Source organism: Branchiostoma lanceolatum, chromosome 9, assembly GCF_035083965.1.
Source record: "Branchiostoma lanceolatum isolate klBraLanc5 chromosome 9, klBraLanc5.hap2, whole genome shotgun sequence".
In the NCBI taxonomy this organism is placed as follows: domain Eukaryota; kingdom Metazoa; phylum Chordata; class Leptocardii; order Amphioxiformes; family Branchiostomatidae; genus Branchiostoma; species Branchiostoma lanceolatum.
This window is the reverse complement of record NC_089730.1, coordinates 13,376,394-13,398,914: the sequence shown is the minus strand read 5'-3', so window position 1 is coordinate 13,398,914 and position 22,521 is coordinate 13,376,394. Positions and strand designations below refer to the sequence as shown.

Here is a 22,521-nt window from a genome sequence, read left to right as displayed (position 1 = left end):
GTACAAAATAAATTCTCCCCTAATAAAAGTGGACAGGTCTGTTTACCGTGGTTACCCTACGCCAGTGACGTCATGTAATTAAAGACGCTCGCGGCAAAAAGTGAACTGGGCGGAATCGCACGGTGAGTGAGAGTTCCTTCTTTTTTCACCGATTTACTTCAAGATCGCCTCAAATAACTGCAGGGAAGTGTAGACTATGATGTTCTTAAGTTATCCGACCCGTCGCCTTGCCAGAATAGACGGGAGTTTTTGTGTTATGTTTCTAAATTCCCGCTGTTTTCGTCAAAAGCCGCGTTGTTGTACTGAAGTCAGTTTCACCAAAGATGGGACACCCCATGGTTTGACATGTGTTGAACATCAAACAAGCGGTTAGCCCGTACCTTTTCACATTCTCATCTGTATTGTGAAATGTAACAGTTGTTAGATTGTGTATTCTATATCCGGGTACCGTTATTTTACCGAGGTACTGTGCCAAAGGCGTCGATGAAAATTTCGGAAAAAAGGAACCAGGAAATTTGTAGAATATGGTGTTCAAAAATTGGTGGTGGGGAGGGGGGCAGTGTTGAGACCAAAAATTTCATCAGGGGGATGTCAAAATAATTATCATTTCAATGAAGCAGACGACAGAATAATCAAAAGACAGAAAAAGAACCGCATGACTTGAACATAAAATTGCCTCCTCGTTTTCTCGTAACGTTACTTCCATAAATCTAGGCTCCATATTTTAATGTTTTGATATTGGATACTGTAATTTTTATTCCATGAAAAATGGAGATATTGTTTTTGGCGTGTCTGTGTGTGTGTGTGTTTGTGTTGTGTTTCCGGACTCTTGTAGTCAGCATAACTCAAGAACCTCTCGATGGATTACAATGATATTTGGTATGTGGGCGGGTGTTGTGAAGCCCAAGGTCAGGGTCAATTTTGGGCCCCCTGGTATGTGACCTTGGTACTGCAGCAGAACTTCAATTTTTGTATCTTTTGACCTGGACGTGCTGTGGTCTTGATTTTTGGGTGGCAGATAGCTTGTGACGTAATGAAAAAGTAGTGTAGGTTTGGGCCCCCTAGCAGCTTGCTCTGGAACTGCAGGGGCGTCATCCTGAAAACCTTCTAAGGAGAATAACTGAACAAAGGAACGACGGATATCCGTGATATTTAGTATGCAGGTAGCTTAGACAGAGATTCACATAATGAAGTGCAAATTATGCTAATTGGGACTTAATTTGCATAGCTAATGAGGAAAATCTATATTTGCAGTGTTTTCCATTATAAGACTCAAATACATGTAACATATGTAGTTTATGGAAAGTTGAGCATCAACAGGTACCAGTTATGCAAATAAATTCCTCATTTGCATAATTAATGCAAAAACACAGGAATTCATCAAATTGGAAAATTGTAGGACTGTCAATATTGCAACATGTGTAAGTAAGATAAAGGTGTTTATGATTAAGCATATATTATATAGATGTGTATGTCATTTGCATAAATAGAATTGTTCATGGAGATATGAGGTCGCGGAACTCTTGTTCATCATGCACTGTTCCCTATTCTTTCCTTTTCCCATCAGTTCTTGCAAGCTGTCAGAAAACAGCGGCATCTTTCTTAGAATGTTAAAGACATCAATTGCTCCCTTGATACTAAATTGTTAGAAAGGAAGTCAGATTATAGACAGCTAATTATGTAGTCTGGATATTCCAGTCAGGAATGGTGTGGAATTCCCGAATCAGTTCCTCAAGTATTGATCGACAAGCCTCCACACTTCCTTAGGAATTAAGAAGGCGCCAGATCTTCTGATAAAGACATCTTATCAGCCGCCACAGACACGTCGTACTTATATCTTCAAAGTAAGATGTCTTTGCAATTTACTTCCTTAGGCAGGCGCGCTGGGAGATAGGAGGTAGTGATGGAAGATATGCCAGACGTAAAATCCTTCTAACAACTTCTTTGAACTGGCAAAAATGAAAGCTGTAAAATCAAATGGGCAGGATTGCCGCAGGAAGATGTTTGGATGAAAGGGAGGCTCAATTGTGCCCTCTTTCCCGATTTCCTATAAGTTAGAAAAACATGGGAGATTCTGATGAATATAACCATTAGATAATGTGACTTCACAAGGATTGTTATACTAAAAACCTACGTAGAAAAATCCTGATTTGTTTATGTCTACTGCAATATTAGTGATTACCCAATATACGTTACACATGTAATGTTACCAATACAACCATGGTACCCAAACTACTGAAATCATTGGAAATAATAATTATTTTCATTCCACAAAATCTGATATTGGCCTACTATGTATTACAATACGTATTTCCCAAAGGGAGCTTTAGTGCAAGGACTGACCATATGATATCAGATTTTACTGGATCTGAAATGTCTGGCAGTATAGACAGGTTTTCCCTGCAGTGTGCTTCAGAACCACCCACTTTCATGTATCTCATACAAATCAGGATGAATGATTGGATCAGCAGTCCCTTTATACCTGTCAGAGTGCATGTGAAATTAGATTATAGACTGCTGCATCAGGAATAATGGTCGGAATCCTGGCAGATATATACAGCACTGTAATGCAGCCTCAGCCATTACACTAAGTGCAGATTTTTTTTAGTCTGATGATGCCTGCGTCACATTTCTCTCTGGATATTCATTGAATGTTAATATCACATTCATCTTTTGGGACAGTAAGTAAAGGAAGCTTGAAGTGTAGGTTTGGTATAACTGCCTCAAGCATATTGATATGGGAGAGATTTCTTAATCATGTATCTCAAGTGTATTGAATGCTGCAATAGGAGGTAAAACCGTTTCCCCTGCCTTTGATTTTGATGCCTATATATGTCCGCTCGCCCCACCAACGGACAAAAAAACGGGGCATATGATAAAACGGTGACGATCTCCCCCACCAACCTCTGCTTGGAGAGTATAGCCATGGTCCTCTGGTATCACTCCAGGAGTCCATGGAAAGGTCCTGAGCACACAGCTTTGAGTCCCTTACAACCAGACCCATCTATCACAGACTACATTTAACCAGAAAGGCCACGGCTGTACTACCTCCCTTATAAGGCCTGAGTTTAGATACCTTGAACTTTACAGATCAGCCACAGCTATATAACTCTATACCTTAAAAGGCCCACCCACATACATAATATATGGCGTATCATGTATACCTTGAAAGACCATATGCCACTTGGACTTCTGCCATATGGTACTATAAGTGACGATACAAAGCCACTGGGTGTAAATATGTCTTTATGTTATATGTGTAAGTGACATATAAAGCCACTGGGTGTACATATGTCTTTATATACAGGCCCTGCGTCCTGCATGTTTATAAGAGAAACACTATATCTGCTGTGTGGCCAAACCTAATGCATTTTGAGCCCTGGGTATAAATTGTTGAAGTGCTCGAAAGGTAATGGATGTAAAAGCCTGAAGGGGGCATCTTTTCATGTACGTCAGTCAACCAGTGTTGTAACTTCATCTCACCACTGTCATAGTACTAGTATAGGTACAGATATTTCGATGTGATTTGCTGATAACAGTGCTTCCCTTATCAGTGTTTTGCGTGCACAGTTTTGTGTTGTGATTATTTGATACTGACCTAACCTCATTGAGCATGTTTGTTTTGCAGGTGTGTTATTCGTGCTCGAGCCCAAACATTGTTGTATCCAGTAGACACGCAGCTATTGTCAACAAGTCAAGCATGCCGACCTAGCCGGGTGCTCCGCAGTCTTCCCAGGAAAAATGGACGAGCCCCTTTGAACTTCCTCTCTGCCGAATTATATATAGCGCTGCGGTTCTGTAGAAAGCACTAACATGGAGAGGAAAAACGACAGTGACATGGCCGAGACGGAGGAGGAACTGACGCCTGTAGCAAAGCAGGTGAGTGTATGAAACGTTTCACCGTTTAGTTAGAATCCTCTTACGTTCAATTAAAGCAACTACTGGTACGAGCATTTGCTACAGTCTATTCCCCAAGTACAGTCAAATGTTGTTCAGATGTTCCACCTAATGTCTGCATCAGCCGATGGGTACTTACAAAAATGTAGCCATAGGGAGATTTTAGCCTTATCTAGATGTATAATCTACTTACCCTCTGGACTGAGTGAGATGTGCTCATCATAAGAAAACCTTTCTGTACATGTAGGTCATGTAGCTTTCGTGGATTAGATATTGTGGAAAATCTGACAAAGAACATATAATCTGACAAAGAACATGTCATGTCTCAAGGGCTTAATATTAAGTATCAAATTCTTTACTAGCATGTTGCCAGCATGAATTTTGATAACAAATTAGTTGTTTTCTTTGCAACTTTTATTACAGTTTTAATAAATAACTTTATTGCAAGTTCATGCCCGAAGGCTAATTGCAGACAAACAAGTACATGGGAATACATGGGAATCAAAAATAGTTATCTAGACTACTGTCAAAGTTCTAAGTTAACTAAGGTTGACTATGGTTGGGTTTGACTTCTTTTTTGAAGGCAGTGGAAAATGAAGAGACCCACATTTTTCATCGTAAGTGGGTTTGTTGATTTTAGTAGTGATATGGATTTTTGTAAGCTATTCAAATGGTAAAAGCTAGGAGAATTAACGGAAGCTGTTTTATATAAATCGTTTCTTTCGGCCTCATATAGAGGGCATTGGCAAATGAAATGTATTTCATTTTCCACTGCGTTCATTGTACAAAACTTACACATTCTCTCGTGAGCGGGCAGCTTTTTATATCTACCCTTTTCTATTTCTAGTGGATGTGCGCTTATTCGTATCTTACACACAGCTGACCGTTGTTCAAAATCTTTGTTGGAAAGATATTTTTCCATTGAGTATTGTGTTTTAACATTCCTATAAAATCTTAACTTACTGTCATCGATAGATAATTTATAAAGAAAACTTTGAATGTAAATGTCGGTCAGCCTTTTAATAATGTACCTTGTTCAAGCCACACCAAAAATATTCAAAATTCTGCCGCATGATAAAATTCCCTGCTCTTATCTAACTAAGTATGTCATCGGTTGTCGTAGAAAAGATTGCAATTTTGCATGCCTTGCCAGCTTCCAATTTTGACAGGCTGTTTTTTTAATGCATCAAATTGTTGTGCCATCCCTGAATACATGTATTCTTCTGTATTGCTGTGTCACAGACGCTTGTAAAAGAGATTACGCTAAGTGGTCCCTGGGGACCGTCATTTCCCCAGACAGATATCATATTCATATATCTGTGGGTTGTTATTTCATTTTAATGGCAATTGGTGCAGAGGTCCCAGACTTGATAACTATTATTATCTACGATTAGAATGAAATATCATACAACCATGCATCTTTAGATCAATTCTCTTCAATAATTGCCTGAAGTCTACCAACAGTTTCTTCTTTCATGTGGAAAAAATTGTTATGACATTGTTTGGCATTTGTGGGTAATAATCTGCAAGCAATGAAGGTGGAGAGATAGAGTACAATGTAAAAGCTGTTATAGTGGTTGTACATTTCGAAGTGTACAAAATGGCACCTATTTCTTTAAAAATGCACACAAATCAATTTGACATGTGCATTTATTGTATCAAGTTTCCATTACTACATTGTAACGTAAATAGCCATTTGTGTATTGTATCAAATATTCCCTTTGTAAAAGTATCAGATGGCCAGAGAATATTTCACAATACATTGTACACCGACCTAGTTAGCTATAAGAGATCTTGACATGACCTAAGGTTGATTCATCAGACTTTGGGACTGATTACCTGCCTGATAATGTACAAATGTACGTAAGGTCTTGCGTGTGATGACATGCGCTGGTCTCCTATGGCTTAAAGGTCACTAATGCATTATTAAGGATGGCTCAGATATCAACGTGGTCACGTACAAACATCGGTCACTGTGCAAAATGGCTAGCTCTTAAAGTACAATGTGATACTAAAACTGATAGATTATGTTCTCACATACTGTCTAATAATGTCTTTCTCATCAAGTTTGAAATTGAATTGAATTACTTTTTTTGTTGTCTTTGACACTGTTATGTTAAGGTAACGTTTGATTTATCTTCGTGGATCTTGACTTAAGATACAATGTTACGTAGCTGAAAGAAAATATTCTAGATCTAATATATGGCACTAGTTCACACTAAAATCATCTTGAATACTAGTATACTTTTTTTCCATGTGATTGTCCTAGAGTAAATGGTTTTAGTACAATCTTTACTAGCTGTTACTGTCATCTCCAAGTTTGATTTTGTGAGAATATTGGCTGACTGGTGTCTTAATTTTCTCCTTGAATCAACGAGCAGTGGTTTTGCATGGGAAATGTATGGCGGTTATATACCAGCTATAGAAATACAGATAGTTCCACAAGTAATACTGCCGTCTATTTTGTGGCACAAACCTACTGTGTATATCAATTTCTTTCAGTATTTTGAAATGGTAGGGAAAGGAGAAGAAGGCTCCACATGTCTCTGTATACATAACGTATGCCCGTCCAGAGAGATTTGTGTGAATGTGCACGGCGTTCTCTGTGGTGAATATTTCACAGAGCTTTGTGTGTTTATTTTGTGGCACAACCCTGTTGTGTATATCGATTTCTTTTGAAATGGTAGGGAAACGAGAATAAGCCTCCACATGTCTCTGTATACATAACGTATGCCTGTCCAGAGAGATTTGTGTGAATGCGCACGGCGTCCTCTGTGGTGAATATTTCACAGAGCTTTGTGTGCTGAAATCAAAGCCCTGGTGCCTGCTGACCTTTTCTGTCCATGCATTATGTATGGTAAGAGTGAAAGTCATCCCCGAGAGAGCGCTATAAAACGTTCGGCAGATCAGTCTGACTTACTTATGACAGAGCGCTGGAAGCATTGACTGGATTACGTTCGGTTGATTACTCTGGAATCGGGACGGGAGCTTGTCAGTCGCTTGATCTCGAAGTCGGTGGAAATACGCGGGAAAGCATCCAATCAAGATGCCGGTAAGTGCAAAGGAATTCCGAGGGAAATCATTTCTCTCTTTGTGTCGGGGGATTTACTTCAAACAGATCGGTTGCGCATTGATCATAGAGGAACAGAAAATTAGATGTTGGCTTGTGCTAGTTCTGTGCAGCAATTTCTTTATTAGATTTCATGTTTTGATGAACAAAAGAAAACCAAAGTTCAGTTCAGTTCATCCTCTGTGAGGCGACACCAGTGGCAGTGTCTCCAAAAGTCCCTGTCGAGCATGACAGAGAAGTTCATCATCCTGAAGTCCAACATCCTCCTCAATTGTCTTCTTTAACTTAAGTGTCAAAGATGGACGACCATGTCCATGACTCTCATCTCCATAGCTTCCAAAGAAGAGACCAAAACTGTTCATAGTTGACCTTTAAGCCTCCAATACATGTTGTATGTTTTAAGGGATATTAAAAAGGAACACATTTCTTTCCCTGATGTTGTTAGGGTGAGAGGTATTATATGCACTTAACTTAATGTACAGTCATGCCACCATATCTCTGCCCTGTGATGTCATTCAAAGCAACCAAATGGTTTTCAGTTAATGATAAGAATCATCAGTTTCTGATGCAGCTTGTTCCATGACCTTTGTTTGTACTCATTTTGCAGTGCTTTGTTAGACTACCGGTATTGAATATGTAAAAGTTTGATATGATCAATTCTGCTGCTCTCAGAGACTACAACAGTTACTATCATGTCAAATTTTACGTATCACTCAACAAATTTCATACTAGTAGAAGAATGAAAAACAAACGTTTTTATGCTTTGTGTGTTTTGTTGTCTTTTCAGTCATACTTTTACATTTTGCATAGTATTCCAATTATGAACTCAAGGATTAGCTTGCAGCGAGATTGTAGCATGATCGCTGTCAAGTGGAATGGGGGCATTACTGAGATTGATCACAGAGAAACGACCTATCCTGGCATTAGAAATCCTGGCCCATGTTGACAATCATGAATCATGATCAGCTCTCTCCCCAAAAAAGTAAGGCCGGCGCTCCTAGAAAACTCACTTTGCCTCATCAGGGATGAAATAGTCCATGCCACATAACTCTAACAGGACATTTGGTTATATAGCAACATCACATTTCCACAGAAAAAAGCCATTTAAATTCCAACCATTGCTCCTGACATTTAGCTTGGCAATAAACCATCATGGAAATGTGCCTGAGGTCTTAATGTGGTACCCAGTTAAAATCTCCAAGCAGATGTAAGATTTAACGGAGAAGCTCAATGACCAAAGACTGTACAACTACAAGGTATATAGTAGTCTTTTGTATAGAAGATTTGTTTCCTAGAATTGTTATATAAGTTTCCATATATGCTATCATTATTTGAATTGGTGAGCTACAAAGGTATTGTATATAGTCATAACTAATAATTACATTTTATTTTCCTGTCTGTCCCATTTTGCAGTCCTACCTTCTGCTCACAAATAACCCAGTCTGAGTCAATTTTCAGTTAATTCAGAAGTACATAATGAATTCCAAACTGACGGCCAAACAAAAGGTCTAATTTGTGATCATATACTTGTGGCGTCACTGTACAACACATATAAGCAAGCATGGCTATAATCTACATGTATAAGTACGGAGAAATCATGTTGTTATGCACTGCTTAGCAACAGTTCTTGTTTAACAGTAACTGTCCCTGGGGACATAATAATTAACCCCCCTGGAATATCATGATTACCCCACTGACCCAACCTGTCTATCAAGCTGTGGCCAGCCCAGATTAATTAACTGGACCTCATTATCCAACAGTCCATAGGGTGGGAGTCTGGTCAGCCCTTGCACTTATATTATAACTTACTTCCGCTTGGTTTTGTTCGCCATGACTGTGGTCAGGTTGTCTAGTTTCTGAGTCGATAATGGTGTCCTTGGACCTGCATGTCAATGGAATATACATGTAGATGCAGACAGCGTTTTACTACATGTAGCAAGCCTGTAGTTCAATATCATATTGGAAAACAGTCAGGCACAGGTTATCATTATGACACTTAAGAAATAGATATTGATTTCAGAATAAACTAAAAATAGACAAAACTAAAAAACTATCATAACTAAGGATATGGCAGAACTATCAAGTATGTAGGATAAGACGATCATAAATATTCATGTAGCTTAGATGCTACAGTGATTTGTACAATATGTGTATAGAATTGAGTAGCATGTTTCACTTAATCTAATCTGCCAACAATTTTTTTTGAATGGCTCTTTCAGAGTCTTTTTACAGATTTTAGTTTGTCTAAGGCGCACTTTAGACCTACAATGTTATAAGGTCGTACGATCATCGTCGTAGGCGACGGTTTTCTTTAGACACACGGTCAGGAAATATCATGGGACCCCCGCGGCACAGAATTCCATTGATGTTCGCGTGTGACTCAAAGTGAACTCTTGCGCTCAAATTCAAAATGGCGGGGGGGACCGCTTGTTTTCGTCAAAAGATGAAGCTTTTACTGACTTTGCAACAACTGTTGCCCTGCAGATGAGACGTTGAGAACGGTGCTCAACAAAGAAAGAGATTAATTGAGGCTGGTACAGAGACGGACGGGATTTAACCCGAGTTCGTGGCCGCCGCCGGGGATGTCCCGGGGATCGTGGAATAGGGGCATACTAGAGAAGTAGCCACTGGTAGCAGGGCGTCGCGCCGGAATAACCGGTTTCAGATGAGAAAAATATGTTTCCATTGCTAAATGCATGCATATTTACAAAGAAAACGATAGAAACTTTCCTTCCCGGACAGGAAACAGCACGCTGTAGGCTTATTAGCATATCACCCACTTCCGTCGCCGGCGACGATTCTTCTTTAGACGAGAAAAACACAGCCACAGGCCCCCCCGCTGAACGTCGTGCGACTGGGTCCGAGGTGGTCGCACGACATTTCGAGGATTTCCCGTTTATTGCCGTCGTACGATTGTTTTGATCGTCTTTAGACGGTCAAAAAATACCGTCGCCGGCGACGTCGCCCACGACGATGATCGCACGACTCTAAAATGTCGTAGGTGTAAAGAGGCCCTAACATGAATTGTTTTGGGAACAAGCCTGCAAACAGATGAGTAATTTAGCTGAGCCCATTTGTATTTGTGCTGTAGAAGGGAGAATACACGAGGCTAATCACCTGATGCACCACAGTGTCAGGTTGGAGTGGTGTTATATTACACCTCAAAGCAGTGGGATTCTTGCTCCAGTTACAGACATTTATTGGGAAATGGCATTGTGTTATTAAATGTCTCAAAGGTACGTACAGATTTGTGCTATCCTGTAAGCCACATGGTTGATTGCAGAAATGTCGCTATGCACAATCAGACTTATGACAGCAACAGTAAATGTACATGTTTTTCTCTGCAGACAACTTCTAAAAACCACAAGGTTATTTCTATGTCTGCCTGTTTCAGGTTCATCATAGATAATGTGATCATGCACTGATTTGCATGGTCTGCTGCTGGTTTTGTTCCTTTCACATGTATTGTGGTTACCATTGGTAACCATATAAACACACATATAAGGCCTTAGGGTGTTGGGAAAACGCTTCAGAAATCTGATAAAACAAATGTGTTTTCAATGTCTTGAAGTCTGCTCAAATACTTGAAGTTAGATAAAAATAATGAAATTGAATTACAGAATTGTCTGTAAGAGCTGGAAAAGACTTTTTAGTGATATTCAAGATCTTAAAATGGTAAGACAAACATGTACTGCGCTATTTTACTGACCCAGTTTATTATAATTATGTCATGGTAACCATTATGCATCTACACATAGAAATTACAGACAAGGTAATGTATTTTCAGGGCTCATCTTGTAAAATTGCTTTCATACAACAGTTACTGTATTTATATTTTATTGTAAAATTGCTTTCATACAACAGTTACTGTATTTATATTTTATTTCACAATCTTTAAAAAAACTGCAGTTCCATGACTGTACTTTAGACAGTCCCACCCACCCACATGTCAGACTGACCATACATGTAGGTGTACATGTGTACTGGTTACCGTGGATACTGTGCACACTGACCATTCTGCTGCTGTCACTGTGGTCTATTCACTTAACTCTTCAAACAGAGAATCAGGATCATTCTAATGACTTGTAGGTGTTACTAGCTAAAGATGGACCTCTCATGGTACGTGTATGTTGTTTCGTATGATTGGATCAAGTACTGAACGTAAATATTAAAATAGTCTATACTATTTGTAGGTGTTGCTAACGTAAATAGCAGATCTAGATGGCTTCAAAGGGTACTGTAACTATGTGTAGGTGTTGGTAACTAAAAATGGACTAATGTCAGTGTACATATTTACATGTTCTTTGGTATGATTGAATCAATTATTGACACTGTTCATAAATAGTAAAAAACACTTACTTCAAAGGGTACTGGATAATTGGGACTATGCTGATACATGTATGTGTAGGTGTTGCTAACTAGAAATAGAGTTGTCAGTGTACATGTGTGTCCCTTTGTGTGATTGAGTCCAGTATACGTACTGACACTGTACGTAAATAGTAAACTAGCAGATGACTTCAAGATGACTGTGTAGGCGTTGCTTACTAGAAATAGAGATGTCAGTGTACATGTGTGTTCTTTTGTGTGATCGAGTCCAGAACACGTACTGACACTGTACGTAAATAGTAAACTAGCAGATGACTTCAAAAGGTACATGTTACATTTAGTAACTGATTATGTTTGACATTTGTTTCTGCTTGTGTGCTCAGACGTCGAGGAAGAGGTCGGATAAGAAGATCAGTGTGCTGTGGCTACGGTGGAAGCGGCGGGGCATGGTGGAGATCATGTCCGATCACAGACGATGGACGCTGACCAACTGTGTCAGGATCGGACTGGAGAAGGCCTTAGCAGACAGGACGCACATGAAACCCATAGAGGTAAGACAGGGCTCGAAATGGTTTTTCAACTTACACTTGAAAAGGTGCAATACATGTAGGTAACATTCCAAATATCCTGCACCAGACATTTTACCTACACAACTCATTTGCTTAATCCCTTTTCAGTTCTTGGGCCTTGTACTGTGGATATTAAATCCTGCAAACTACTGTATAACAGGATCATGCTACTTTGGACCTGTGTGCAGGTTAGACATCAGAATTCAAAGTACCTGTACAAATCCAATTTTACTAACCTGCAGTTGGTATTTCGAGGCTATAATTATGTTGTCTCCTGCCTCTGTGGTTCCTTCACAGGTAGCACTCAGGGTCAAAAATCGGCGTTTCATACATCGGTTTCATACGTGTATGCCAGCGTATGAAACCATGGTTTTGGGGTGAGAATGCTAGCTCTTCCTTCAGACATGTACAAATCAGAAACTGCCTGTAGATTGGATAACATTGACCAGTCAGAATTGCCATGAGGAAGGTGATAGACACCAAATTGTCGGCTTTAATTGAATGCCTTGGTTGTGAATGAAGAACATTGTTATCCAGTGATTATTCAACCAGATGAAATTATTCTGTACCTAGATCTTTACCACAAAAAAGTTAGTTTTGGGGGGATTTGAGGTGTTGGCAGTAAACATAGGCTGTACATTTGTTGGATGTGTGCATGACTGTTTGTTTGTTGTTGAATGATTGATTTGTTAATCAATTATCAATTTGTTGATAAATAGGAGCTGACGAAAGATGACTATGAGGACATAAGGAGCAAGAGACACAATGAGACACTGGACAAGAAGTCCCAGGTAAGACATAACAGTGTTAAGGGTAGTTTCATCTTGATTGAAGGGTCTTACTGGCAACATATGATATCATTCCTGTTAGGTTTCTTGGCATATTGTCTTTTTAATGCACCGTTTTATATGAAATTACATGTTACCTGAGGCAGAAACAGTTATCACCTTGGTCTCCTAGGAGACAGGGACTCGGTTACTACACACAGTGATGGTTGCTATGGAGACAGATTTTCTACCCTGTGAACATGTTATTGATATGATTAGTCCTGTAGATAGATAGATATCTTCAACACATTTTAGAGGGCTAAGGGTCATCAGAAGTTCAGAACCAACAAGAGGTCCTGTGCCAAAAATAGAACAACCCAAAAAGAGAGATGTCTACAGTCGCCATGCATCAGCAGATGATTTATTGTAGATATCAACATTGCAAATGTTTTCTTTCGTAAGAAATAGCTAGAAAGTCAGAAGATTATTCAATGATTGACATTACCTCTTACAAACCTTTTTTGAAAATTTAAATTGTTTGTCAGTTCAAAAACTAAAAAAGCTACATAATAGTACATTAATGTTTTGTTTTGCAGCAGTCTTTTGAGTTTGCCACATATGCAGGGGAGGTTTTCGCCACTCTTCGCAACATTATCAACATCTCCGAGGAGGAATACCTCAACTCTGTCACACCCATGGCCAACAGACGATACCTGGAGTTCATCAGCAACTCCAAAAGTGGCCAGGACTTCTTTCTGACGTGAGTCAACCTTTAGCACTGAAGTAGCCGTTTGGCACCCAAATCTCTATTGGTTACAGAGTTAGGCAGCAGGGAAAAGTCCATTGTTCTGAGGTCTCTCAGGCATTTTGAGAAAGAAATCTTCAAACGATGGTCTCTCCAGCTAAAATCGAAGGGAAAACCCAACAAAGCAGATGCCTTTTGACAAACATCAGTGAATATGTATAGTTCAGATTAAAGGGCAAGTTTGTTGATAATGGTTAACTCCTGGTTACCTTTGGGAAAATGATATTGATGTACAGAAAAATGAATACAGAGAGTTGATAAATCATTAGCCCAACATAATGAATTTTAGATTACATCAGATACATGTAGGTCAAAGATGATTTGCTTAATACACATAAAACCTTTATAATGGGACTAGATACATTTTGTAATGCCAGAGATTAACAAAGATGGCTGTATATCTCTCGATTAACCTAGATAACTATGTAGCCCTTCTAGTACCAGGGTTATATATCTGTCTGTCATGAACATTGAAGGCATCATTAAGGTGGAATACAGGCATGCGGCAGCACATTTTCAACAAAAATATTTAGACAAAATAACCATCTGATTTGTTAGATGTATAGGTCTATTTTCTTTATCTGGCATCATTTTCTTACATAGGTTATCAGTTTACCGCAAACTTCAAGGGCAAAGTTGCAGTTTCCAACGTCCTGGCTGGGTGCCGATACCTTTTGGAACAGCCTGACCAATCAGGGGCCTCCATTTTGGCTATTCCCTCCCTCCCTATGGAAAGCCGGATTCTCTGGCCTGGCTGTAAACACTGCTCTGACTGTCAGATAGTGAGTTTGCAGAGGTTATTGACCCGTATGTCACTGTTAGTGTTTGCATGATTGGGAAAAAAGCAAATAATGGCGATTTGGGGTCATTTTACGATTACTAAATGCCAATTTTATTAATACTACCTCTACAGCATGATTTTAAGAGCAAAAGTTTGACAAAACTGTATATGATAGGGCAGAAAAAGAAATGCTGTTCTGAGGTTTACCACCTGATCTTGCCTCTCACGGGTGGCATAAGCATTTTGATACTTTGATAATGTGTGAGGGCCCACAGAAGGAGGTTCTCATAAAATTATTGAAAAAAAAATTACCAAAAATTAATCTAGAAAGATATCAAAAAAGGAGCCCGTGTATTGACCAATGGCACTATTATGCATCTGTCCCTAAAATTTTAGCTTTGTACATTGGATCGTTAGCGAGGAAAACCCACTTTTGTAAAAAGGGGCGTGGCCCTGTAATTGTTGATGACGTCACCATGACGTCATAAAAATTTGCATAAATTATTGTCTTGCACAGAGGTACTTGGAGAAAAAAATCAAGAGCCACAAGTAACACTATATAGTATTTTCAAGACACCCCAGAAGTGCTGCCGCATGCCTGTACCCCACCTTAATAGTGTACATTGTGAATCAAATCTTTACAATTTGACAAAGTAAAAGGTCATTTGTATTGATAGAAATGCTTGGAATTTTACACTTCTCGAGTTATATGGTTTTGTGTCCATAACGCTGGCCAGGTTAAGTGTTGGCAGAAAATATTTAGGCAGTCCGAGTACAATGTGATTCTAGAAAACTGGTTAGAAATGATAGCTGAGTTCCTTAGTATAGTAGATTAACTTTTTTGATATTTGTATAAGGGCCATCTATCAGGTAATATGCATGTCCTTTTGTGGCTGTCTAACAATTTGATTTTCACTTTCAGTCCTGATAAGAGATTTATGATCAAGACACAGACAAAAAAGGAGACATACTTCTTCCTGGAACATCTCAGGTGAGGAAATTGTATCCATCATGAAATCTTCGCACAGAAAACATGTCTCTCATTCAAGATTCTATTACAACACAATGTGGTGTTATGGTAGCTGTGCGTGGATAAGTTACAAATGTATGTCGTGATGTGTCTTCTTTCAGAAGAAAATGGATTTCACAAGCACTATCATTTCAACCTGAATTGTACTCGATCATTGTAAAGTTTGATGTTGTTCTAAAGAGCTTCCAGTAGATTAAATCTACACTGTGCTAGTCTTATGAATCAGACCAATCTTCTGTCGTTTCTTACATTTTCCAATAGGACCTACATAGAACATTTCAAAAAGTACCCTCACACACTGATGGTCAAGTTCCTGGGCCTGCACAACATCAAACTCAAGGGCAAGAAAAGGGTGAGTACGAGAACGTTGCTACTGATATGTATATAATAGTGTGGAAGGTCATCAGTAACTATAGTGTATTCCCTAGTGGTTATTGCACCGACCCTGGCACGGAAATGCCCCATTAGTTTGGAAGGTCAATGGTAAGAGCTTTATTCCCTGGTGAATTGAACAAATTTGGTGCAGGGAACTCTTCTATTAAAGGTCATTAGCAAGTGCTTTGTTCCACACAATGCCGTCACTAGATATGAAATGTCGTCACCGATTTCAGAATGTCGTCACTCATAAAAGATAAGAATAGATCTCACAGAGATGTTTCCAGCTAGAGAAATCACCCACAGTCAGGCAGTGTTAAGGGAATTGGAGTTAGGACTTGTGAGTTATGAGCAGGCCTGTCTCCAGTACCCATCCCCATGTCCCTGGACGAAAATTTGCTTGTTGGTATAGACAAAAATTTCGACTCGCCGTCAAAAAAAATCTTTAATCTATGACATGAAATTGATGAAAAGGTATTTTTGTTTTACTTGAACCCCATGGGCAAATGTGCCAAGTAAGGACTTGGTTTTATTTATCTATTGGAGACTTAAGACTAAGTTTTGTTTGTTGGTTTGGATGAAGTTTGAAATTCACAAAGTTTTGTTTCTTTCAGCTCTACTTCATTGTCATGCAGAGCATCTTCTACCCAGACGAAAGAATACGGGAACGGTATGAAAAATGTTTGTGTACAATATGACATAATTTGGTAGTTTTGTGTAAGCCCTGTCAAAGGGTTGTGTTGCTGAAGAGCTAAGAAAACAGCACCATATACTCATAAACTAATAAACTTTTCAATATCAAAGATTGGTTGGTGAAGCAAACAAGCTCCAACTCAATCTGAATTATCCTCTAATGCATTTTGATACTTTTGTAGAGTCTTCCACACGCAGGAATCATTGACATGGCTAATACATGTACATCATGCTGTCATTAATGAATGTCATTAGTCAATTTGGCTTTAGAGACTAATAAGTCTAATGATACTAATATTTTGTTGTGATTGATATGACAAGGTAGACCACTGTGACAGCACTGTACTTCCCAAGTCACCATATTTTGCTACTTTTTATATTATAAATATTTCACTACATCATGTGTATGGAAAATTGAAATCCTTTGATACAAGATGGAATTATAGAATGACACATCATGATGTCGTCATCTTCCCTTCAGGTACGACATCAAAGCCTGTCAAGCAAGCAGATATGTTTTGGTAAATACCTCCCTACATTCCCTCTCAATATGATAAACATTGTGGTTAGAGCCCTACCCGTAACAAATCTTCAATATATATTTCAGGCCTGAAACCAGGAGCTATGATGATGGTTCTCTTTATGACTTGTACAAGTCTTTGAGTGCTATTTTGGCACTGAGTCAAGAAGATAGAGCAATACAGTTCCCAGAGGGTCCTCATGGAACTGATGTTTGCTGCCTAGCCTATTTCTGCTGCTGTCAATATTAACCTTACCTCGTGATACATGTACTGTAAAACTATAGTGCTTGATATGAAGATTAGCCACCAGTAGCCACCAGTTATCTGCAGTGTTGATGGAATTACTTATTTCTATTACAGCCAGAAAAGGACGGCAGTCAGATCATAACAGTCTTAAAAGACAACAACTTTGGGGACAACAAGATCAACCTAGGTATGGACATTACGTAACCGAACAATTAGTTTAGCCACTGTATATACTAACGGGGGCCGCCCGAACATCGCACGCGCCCGAACATCGCACGGATTTTTTACTGATCTTATTTTGCATAAGTACGCCGTGTTTGTGTCCAATGACTATGCTGATAAGGAAGGTAAATAACCCAAGTTCATGCACATAATTGTCATTTACATTCAAAACATATGTGTACATATTCATTTCTTGTTTTGTCGAAAAGTAGTATTTTGACAATAATGATGGCAACGCTGAGTAGAGGGTCACTGCGTAGCTAGACGGCCCGGCACCTAAATGTACGACCTGTGCCAAGCAGATACATAAGTCACACAGCTATCATACACATAAGAAAAATAATTTCATAAAACACTAAAAATTTGGGTCTTAAAGTGTTTGTTGAGAAGAAAACCGACCAAAGAAAAACAACGTAAACATTGCTGTCGTCTGACGACGTTGTTTTCCCGCCATTTTTTTGGGCCGCGATGGTGGCGGGACGATTCAACGCACAGTTTTGTTACGCTCTAACATGTGATTGGTACCGTCTATGAAAAGGAAACTGAATACAGAGATGGCGAAGATGTTTCCCAATAAGTAGACGGAGTATTGTTGATGTAAGCGGTGTCGTTTTTTCGTAATGATTTCGTAAGTCGGGCCGCATTCAATACGTACGTCGGGCCGCGTAGTAGCCTATTTCCCGTGGGAACATGAGCTGGGATGCGCTAGATATAGCCCTTCTCGCATGACGTTAGAAGTGCACACAGTCAAAATTTTCCGGTCAAAAGAAAGCTAGAATATAGCTGACTTCAAGCCTTATTTACATTTCCCTAACTTCATCACCAACTTCCGAAGAGAGCAAAATTACCAAAGCGTACTAAGTTAGGCACACTATCTGGCGTAGCACTAAATCAGAAGGTACATTCGTGAAAATGTCTCACAGCGTCTTCCGCATGTAACGCGGAGCATGAAGGGCCCATGAACAGTATGAATACATTTCTTGTCCAAGTATGGTCTTTAGATGAATGTGTTCAAAATTCATTCATTAAAACCTGACCACTCTCTGGCAACCAGCAATGGAGCGCCGTGAGTTCCAGCGCGTAAAAAAACGTCCGATGGTTGGGCACCCCCCGTTAGTTTAGTAATATCTACAAACTCTTTGAAATAAAACTGTTTATACTAAGCTGGGAGAGAGAGAGAGAGAGAGAGAGAGAGGAGAGAGAGAGAGAGAGAGAGAGAGAGAGAGAGAGAGAGAGAGAGAGAGAGAGAGATACATGTATCTTACAACCTGTTACCAGTAGAAAAAGCATAGAATTGCTGTTTACATGTATCATACTTGAAATTGAAGGCACTGTCCAGGGTTTTGAAAAGCTTGGATTTTGTAGCTTAAATCATTAAATGAATACTGCAGACATGCTTTAACTCCTTTAATTTGTCATCATCTTTTGGTCCATTAAGTGTTCAACAATTGAACTACATGTATGTTAATGTGATGGAGAAAGGGGCATTTGATACTATAAAGTTTACTGGTTGACAGGTACCACACAGATGTTCTCTGAAGTCTCACACCAGTGTTCTGTGTGACAGGTAGCAACAGGGCGTGGTTCTTGCAGCAGGTGCAGGCTGACACGGAACTGTTAGAGGAGCTGGGTGTTCTGGACTACAGCTTACTGGTGGGGATCACAGAACTGCACAACGATGAGAAAAACAGCCAAGACCTTGCCAGCCTAGTCCAGAGAGTTACCAAGTAAGTAAAATGTGTGGTTTATTGAAGCAAAAATTACTCTTTTGTTGGCTGCATTTATACACTTAGGCTCTGTATGTTACACTGAAAGTCCTTTGCAATGGTCAAATTGAAAATTTTAGGGAACAAAATTTACCAACCAGGGTGCAAAATACCTGGTTGCACGTTGCACAGTGCAACAATATTTTGGTTGGTGCAAGTTAATTCCAAACCCAGGTAGCGCAGTGTGCAACCTTATATTTTGAGCCAAAGATCTCAATCGGAGCCCTGGAAGCTCACAAAAACACAGTGTCACTCTCATAAAATTCGGTAAATCTTCAATTGAAACAAAGATATCAACACTTTTCCGTTTTAAACCATCCAAAACCCTTCATAGATCATGGAATTTGAGCTAAAAAAGACAAAAACACACTGCCCTCGGCTAAACAAGATGTTGTTAGGTCAATGGGAACACAATACTATCTAAGTTATATTTTGAAATATTAGTAGTATTATATGCTACATACGAGCTTAATTTGATGAAATCGGAGAATGTTGCTGGAGCAACCTGAAATTTGGATGTGCAACCTAGCATTTGCCCTAGGTTGCAACATGGGCAACCTGGCTCAAAAAAGTATTTTGCACCCTGCCAACTGAAGGGTGTATGATGTATGAAAAAACACACACCAGGTAACATAAAACAAAGGCAAAAATTTCACACAATAAAGTTGCAGTATTCACACCTTCAAGTTATTATGCAAACTAAACTCATCTAATTCTATACTCTGGGTTACTTTTAGATATTGAGTACAATCATATATATGTAATAGACTTTATATAAATGTAACCTCTATATACTTTTTTCATGTAGATCACTCCATCACGGGAGCCCTGAAAAGTCTGCCAACCATGCAAAATCTACTGGTAGCACCCTGCATGAGGAAATCAGCCATTCTGCAGCAACCCTGCCGGTTAACGGCGTCATGGGCTCGCTTCCCGGTATGGTAGACTCTGACGATCCTCAGACAGACCCAGCTGTCCATCACACCAGTACGGGACATGGAGCTGAAGCTGACTCAAAATACAACATGATCGCAAACATTCCTGGTCTGAACAGAAGACTTCTCCTAAACACACCAAACAACTTACACATCGTGGATGGAGAAGAGTACAGATACTTCCTGGGTATCATTGACTTCTTTGTAACCTACAGCTTAAAGAAGAAGCTTGAGAACTTGTGGAAGAAGATTCGGTTCCCTGGACAGTCATTTTCTACCGTACCTCCTAAGGCATATGCTGAGAGGTTTAGAAAGTACATGGCTGAACATTCGGAATAGTTGTAAAATTTCAGAGGAATTCTCTTTCTGGAACTTCCAGTGAAATCAAGTCGGAAATTAACACACAAACAGCCTTAGACATTTGGAAACCTCAGTCTGTATATTTAAGTACACAAGGATCATGTATCTTGTACAAAATGTATTTGTACTGATGTGATATATATATTTATTCAAGGAGTGGCTATGGTTGCCTCTATCCAATATCATCCCTGATGTTTTTGTACACTATGTGTGTATTATAAATTGTTGAAGTTTCCTGTGGGGAAAATTAGCACCCATAGAGACTAAGTCTTACATTTTCCACAAATGTATCAAAATGAGTTTTAATCAGACCCAGTGACTTTTCGATAAACGTTTGTGATTCTTGTTCATGTGTTGAACACTGTGCAATAAGGTTTATGTTTATTGCATCCTCCTCTGCACTTAAGATATGGTGCAATATGTGTCTGCAAACTAGTTTCACCAATGTACCATTTTGTACAACAGTTGGAACTATACATTATGTACTCTTTTATACATAGATTTTATATGTAATGTTCCCTTCAATGCTTCAACCTGCATAGATATGTACAGTAGATTTATACGTATATGTGTGGCATTGGAGTATTGTGAAGATGATTTTATATCTGAGTGTATATAAGACAAATCTGATGTGCTGTCAAGGAGTTTGTGCTGTCTGTGAAAATGGTGTATATTTTCATGTAATTTGTTTTTAGCGAAGCCTTAGGGGCGAGCTTAATAGTATATCTTACGCCCGATTTGCAAGAATTCCCAGAATTCCACAGGAATTTCAGGAATCCGTCCGGCCAACTCTGTGGATGCCCTCCTTTCACTTGATACCTCATTAGCACGTCTGGCATCCAGGCACTCAGCTGTCGATGACAGATGACCTACTTTTACGTGGTGTCCGATTTCGTACTGTCCGGAGTGTGTCAGGGAGTTCACCGAATCTAGTATTCTAGCTTTGAAAAGGGTTTGCACATCACAGTTAACCTATTATCACAAGAACGTGCTGAACATCATGCCTCCCACCAAAAAACCCCTCTGAAAACCAAAACTTTAGGAGGTCCAAGCATATAAAGAAAGGCAAAGTTTTAAACGGAACGATAAATAACTTGGGTTACCGCTTGGGCAGTCTACACTGAACGCCTTACGGGGAGGGGTGCGGTGTCGGAAAAACAACAGTAGCTCCTCGAAAACACATCCTACAGAGCTAGAATAACAACCAAAACGATTATAGGAGCCCCAGCAAACCGATTTTCTAAACTTCCGGCCTAGTTTCTCACTCCACCTATCCAACAATGCCAGAGAAAAAAGACACTACAACGGGAGTGTACTCCGGCCTTTCCACATATGCTTGGAACTCCTCGAGTTACATGGTGCCTTTCTATATCTGCTTGGCAGATGCCTTTCTGATTTCTTAGTGCGTTTTGCACAATATTATGGCAGAACTAAGATCTAGAGTGCTACGTTGGTACTTTCCTTACAGTGAAGTAAGATCAATCCAGACACCTTCGCTATGGCAATAATTTTTAATTGCCACGCTTATTTTACTTGAGACCATTTCTTAGTTGTTCCTTTTATCTATAGATAGCCAACATTCAGTTGACAAGCATACATGTGCTGTTACAGTTGCACCAGTAGTTAAACAGAAACTCGCACATCCATGACAAGCATTTTTAATGCTACTACATGTATCACTTGCACCAGTTCAGTGCTAAATGTTGAGTGTAGATGGAGAAATTGGAATGATGGCAATATCAGTGCTGAAGATCTGAGTGAACACAGTCATGTGATATTTTCTTGTGGCACTGTTGTTTGACTGTACGGTTTGGTTAAATTATTTAATATTTGAGATTAAACTGAAGTTTAAAGATTTCCAGTCACCCCTGTATGACTCTACTCTACATTAGACTAATATAACGTTACATATGAATGCATGTGTCTATTAATAATGTAAAATGCTGCTCTGGATATACATGTATACTTTATCTTTATAAGTTTACTCATATTCAGTATGAACACATAGACAAAGAAACATGTAGAGAAGGAAGGTAAAAGACAGTTACTCGTATCAGTTAGGAGTTTTTATTGCTTTGAAATGGATATCAAATGCTAAAGCTCAAATTTGCATCAGACTTAGTTTTATATAAGCAGCTTGGCATCAGAATACAAAGAC

At 39.3% G+C, this 22,521-nt stretch overlaps 1 protein-coding gene across 5 annotated transcripts; it reads left to right on the top strand.

The window, feature by feature from the left end:
- The first annotated feature begins 42 nt into the window (after positions 1-42).
- LOC136441267 (phosphatidylinositol 4-phosphate 5-kinase-like protein 1) lies at positions 43-22,222 on the top strand. 5 transcript variants are annotated; one of them, XM_066437456.1, is made up of 12 exons: positions 43-122; positions 3,629-3,879; positions 11,677-11,844; positions 12,582-12,653; positions 13,229-13,389; positions 15,138-15,206; positions 15,507-15,597; positions 16,235-16,290; positions 16,795-16,834; positions 17,195-17,267; positions 18,870-19,029; positions 19,877-22,222. In XM_066437456.1, the coding sequence occupies exons 2-12, from the start codon at positions 3,814-3,816 to the stop codon at positions 20,340-20,342; spliced, it is 1,422 nt and encodes a 473-aa protein (XP_066293553.1). In that variant the 5' UTR covers positions 43-122; positions 3,629-3,813; the 3' UTR covers positions 20,343-22,222. The 5 variants fall into 5 exon arrangements, with proteins under 5 accessions (XP_066293553.1, XP_066293552.1, XP_066293554.1 ...); XM_066437455.1 differs by having other exon boundaries at positions 13,226-13,389; XM_066437457.1 differs by lacking the exons at positions 43-122; positions 3,629-3,879 and adding an exon at positions 6,929-6,949 and having other exon boundaries at positions 13,226-13,389.
- Positions 22,223-22,521: the final 299 nt, after the last annotated feature.

Bases quoted from the DNA above. Each gene is read 5' to 3' on its own strand.
- LOC136441267 (XM_066437455.1), top strand. From the start codon at position 3,814: ATGGAGAGGAAAAACGACAGTGACATGGCCGAGACGGAGGAGGAACTG. The intron at 15,598-16,234 runs GTGAGTACGAGA...TGTTTCTTTCAG, and splicing joins AACTCAAGGGCAAGAAAAGG to CTCTACTTCATTGTCATGCA. The intron at 16,291-16,794 runs GTATGAAAAATG...TCTTCCCTTCAG, and splicing joins GACGAAAGAATACGGGAACG to GTACGACATCAAAGCCTGTC.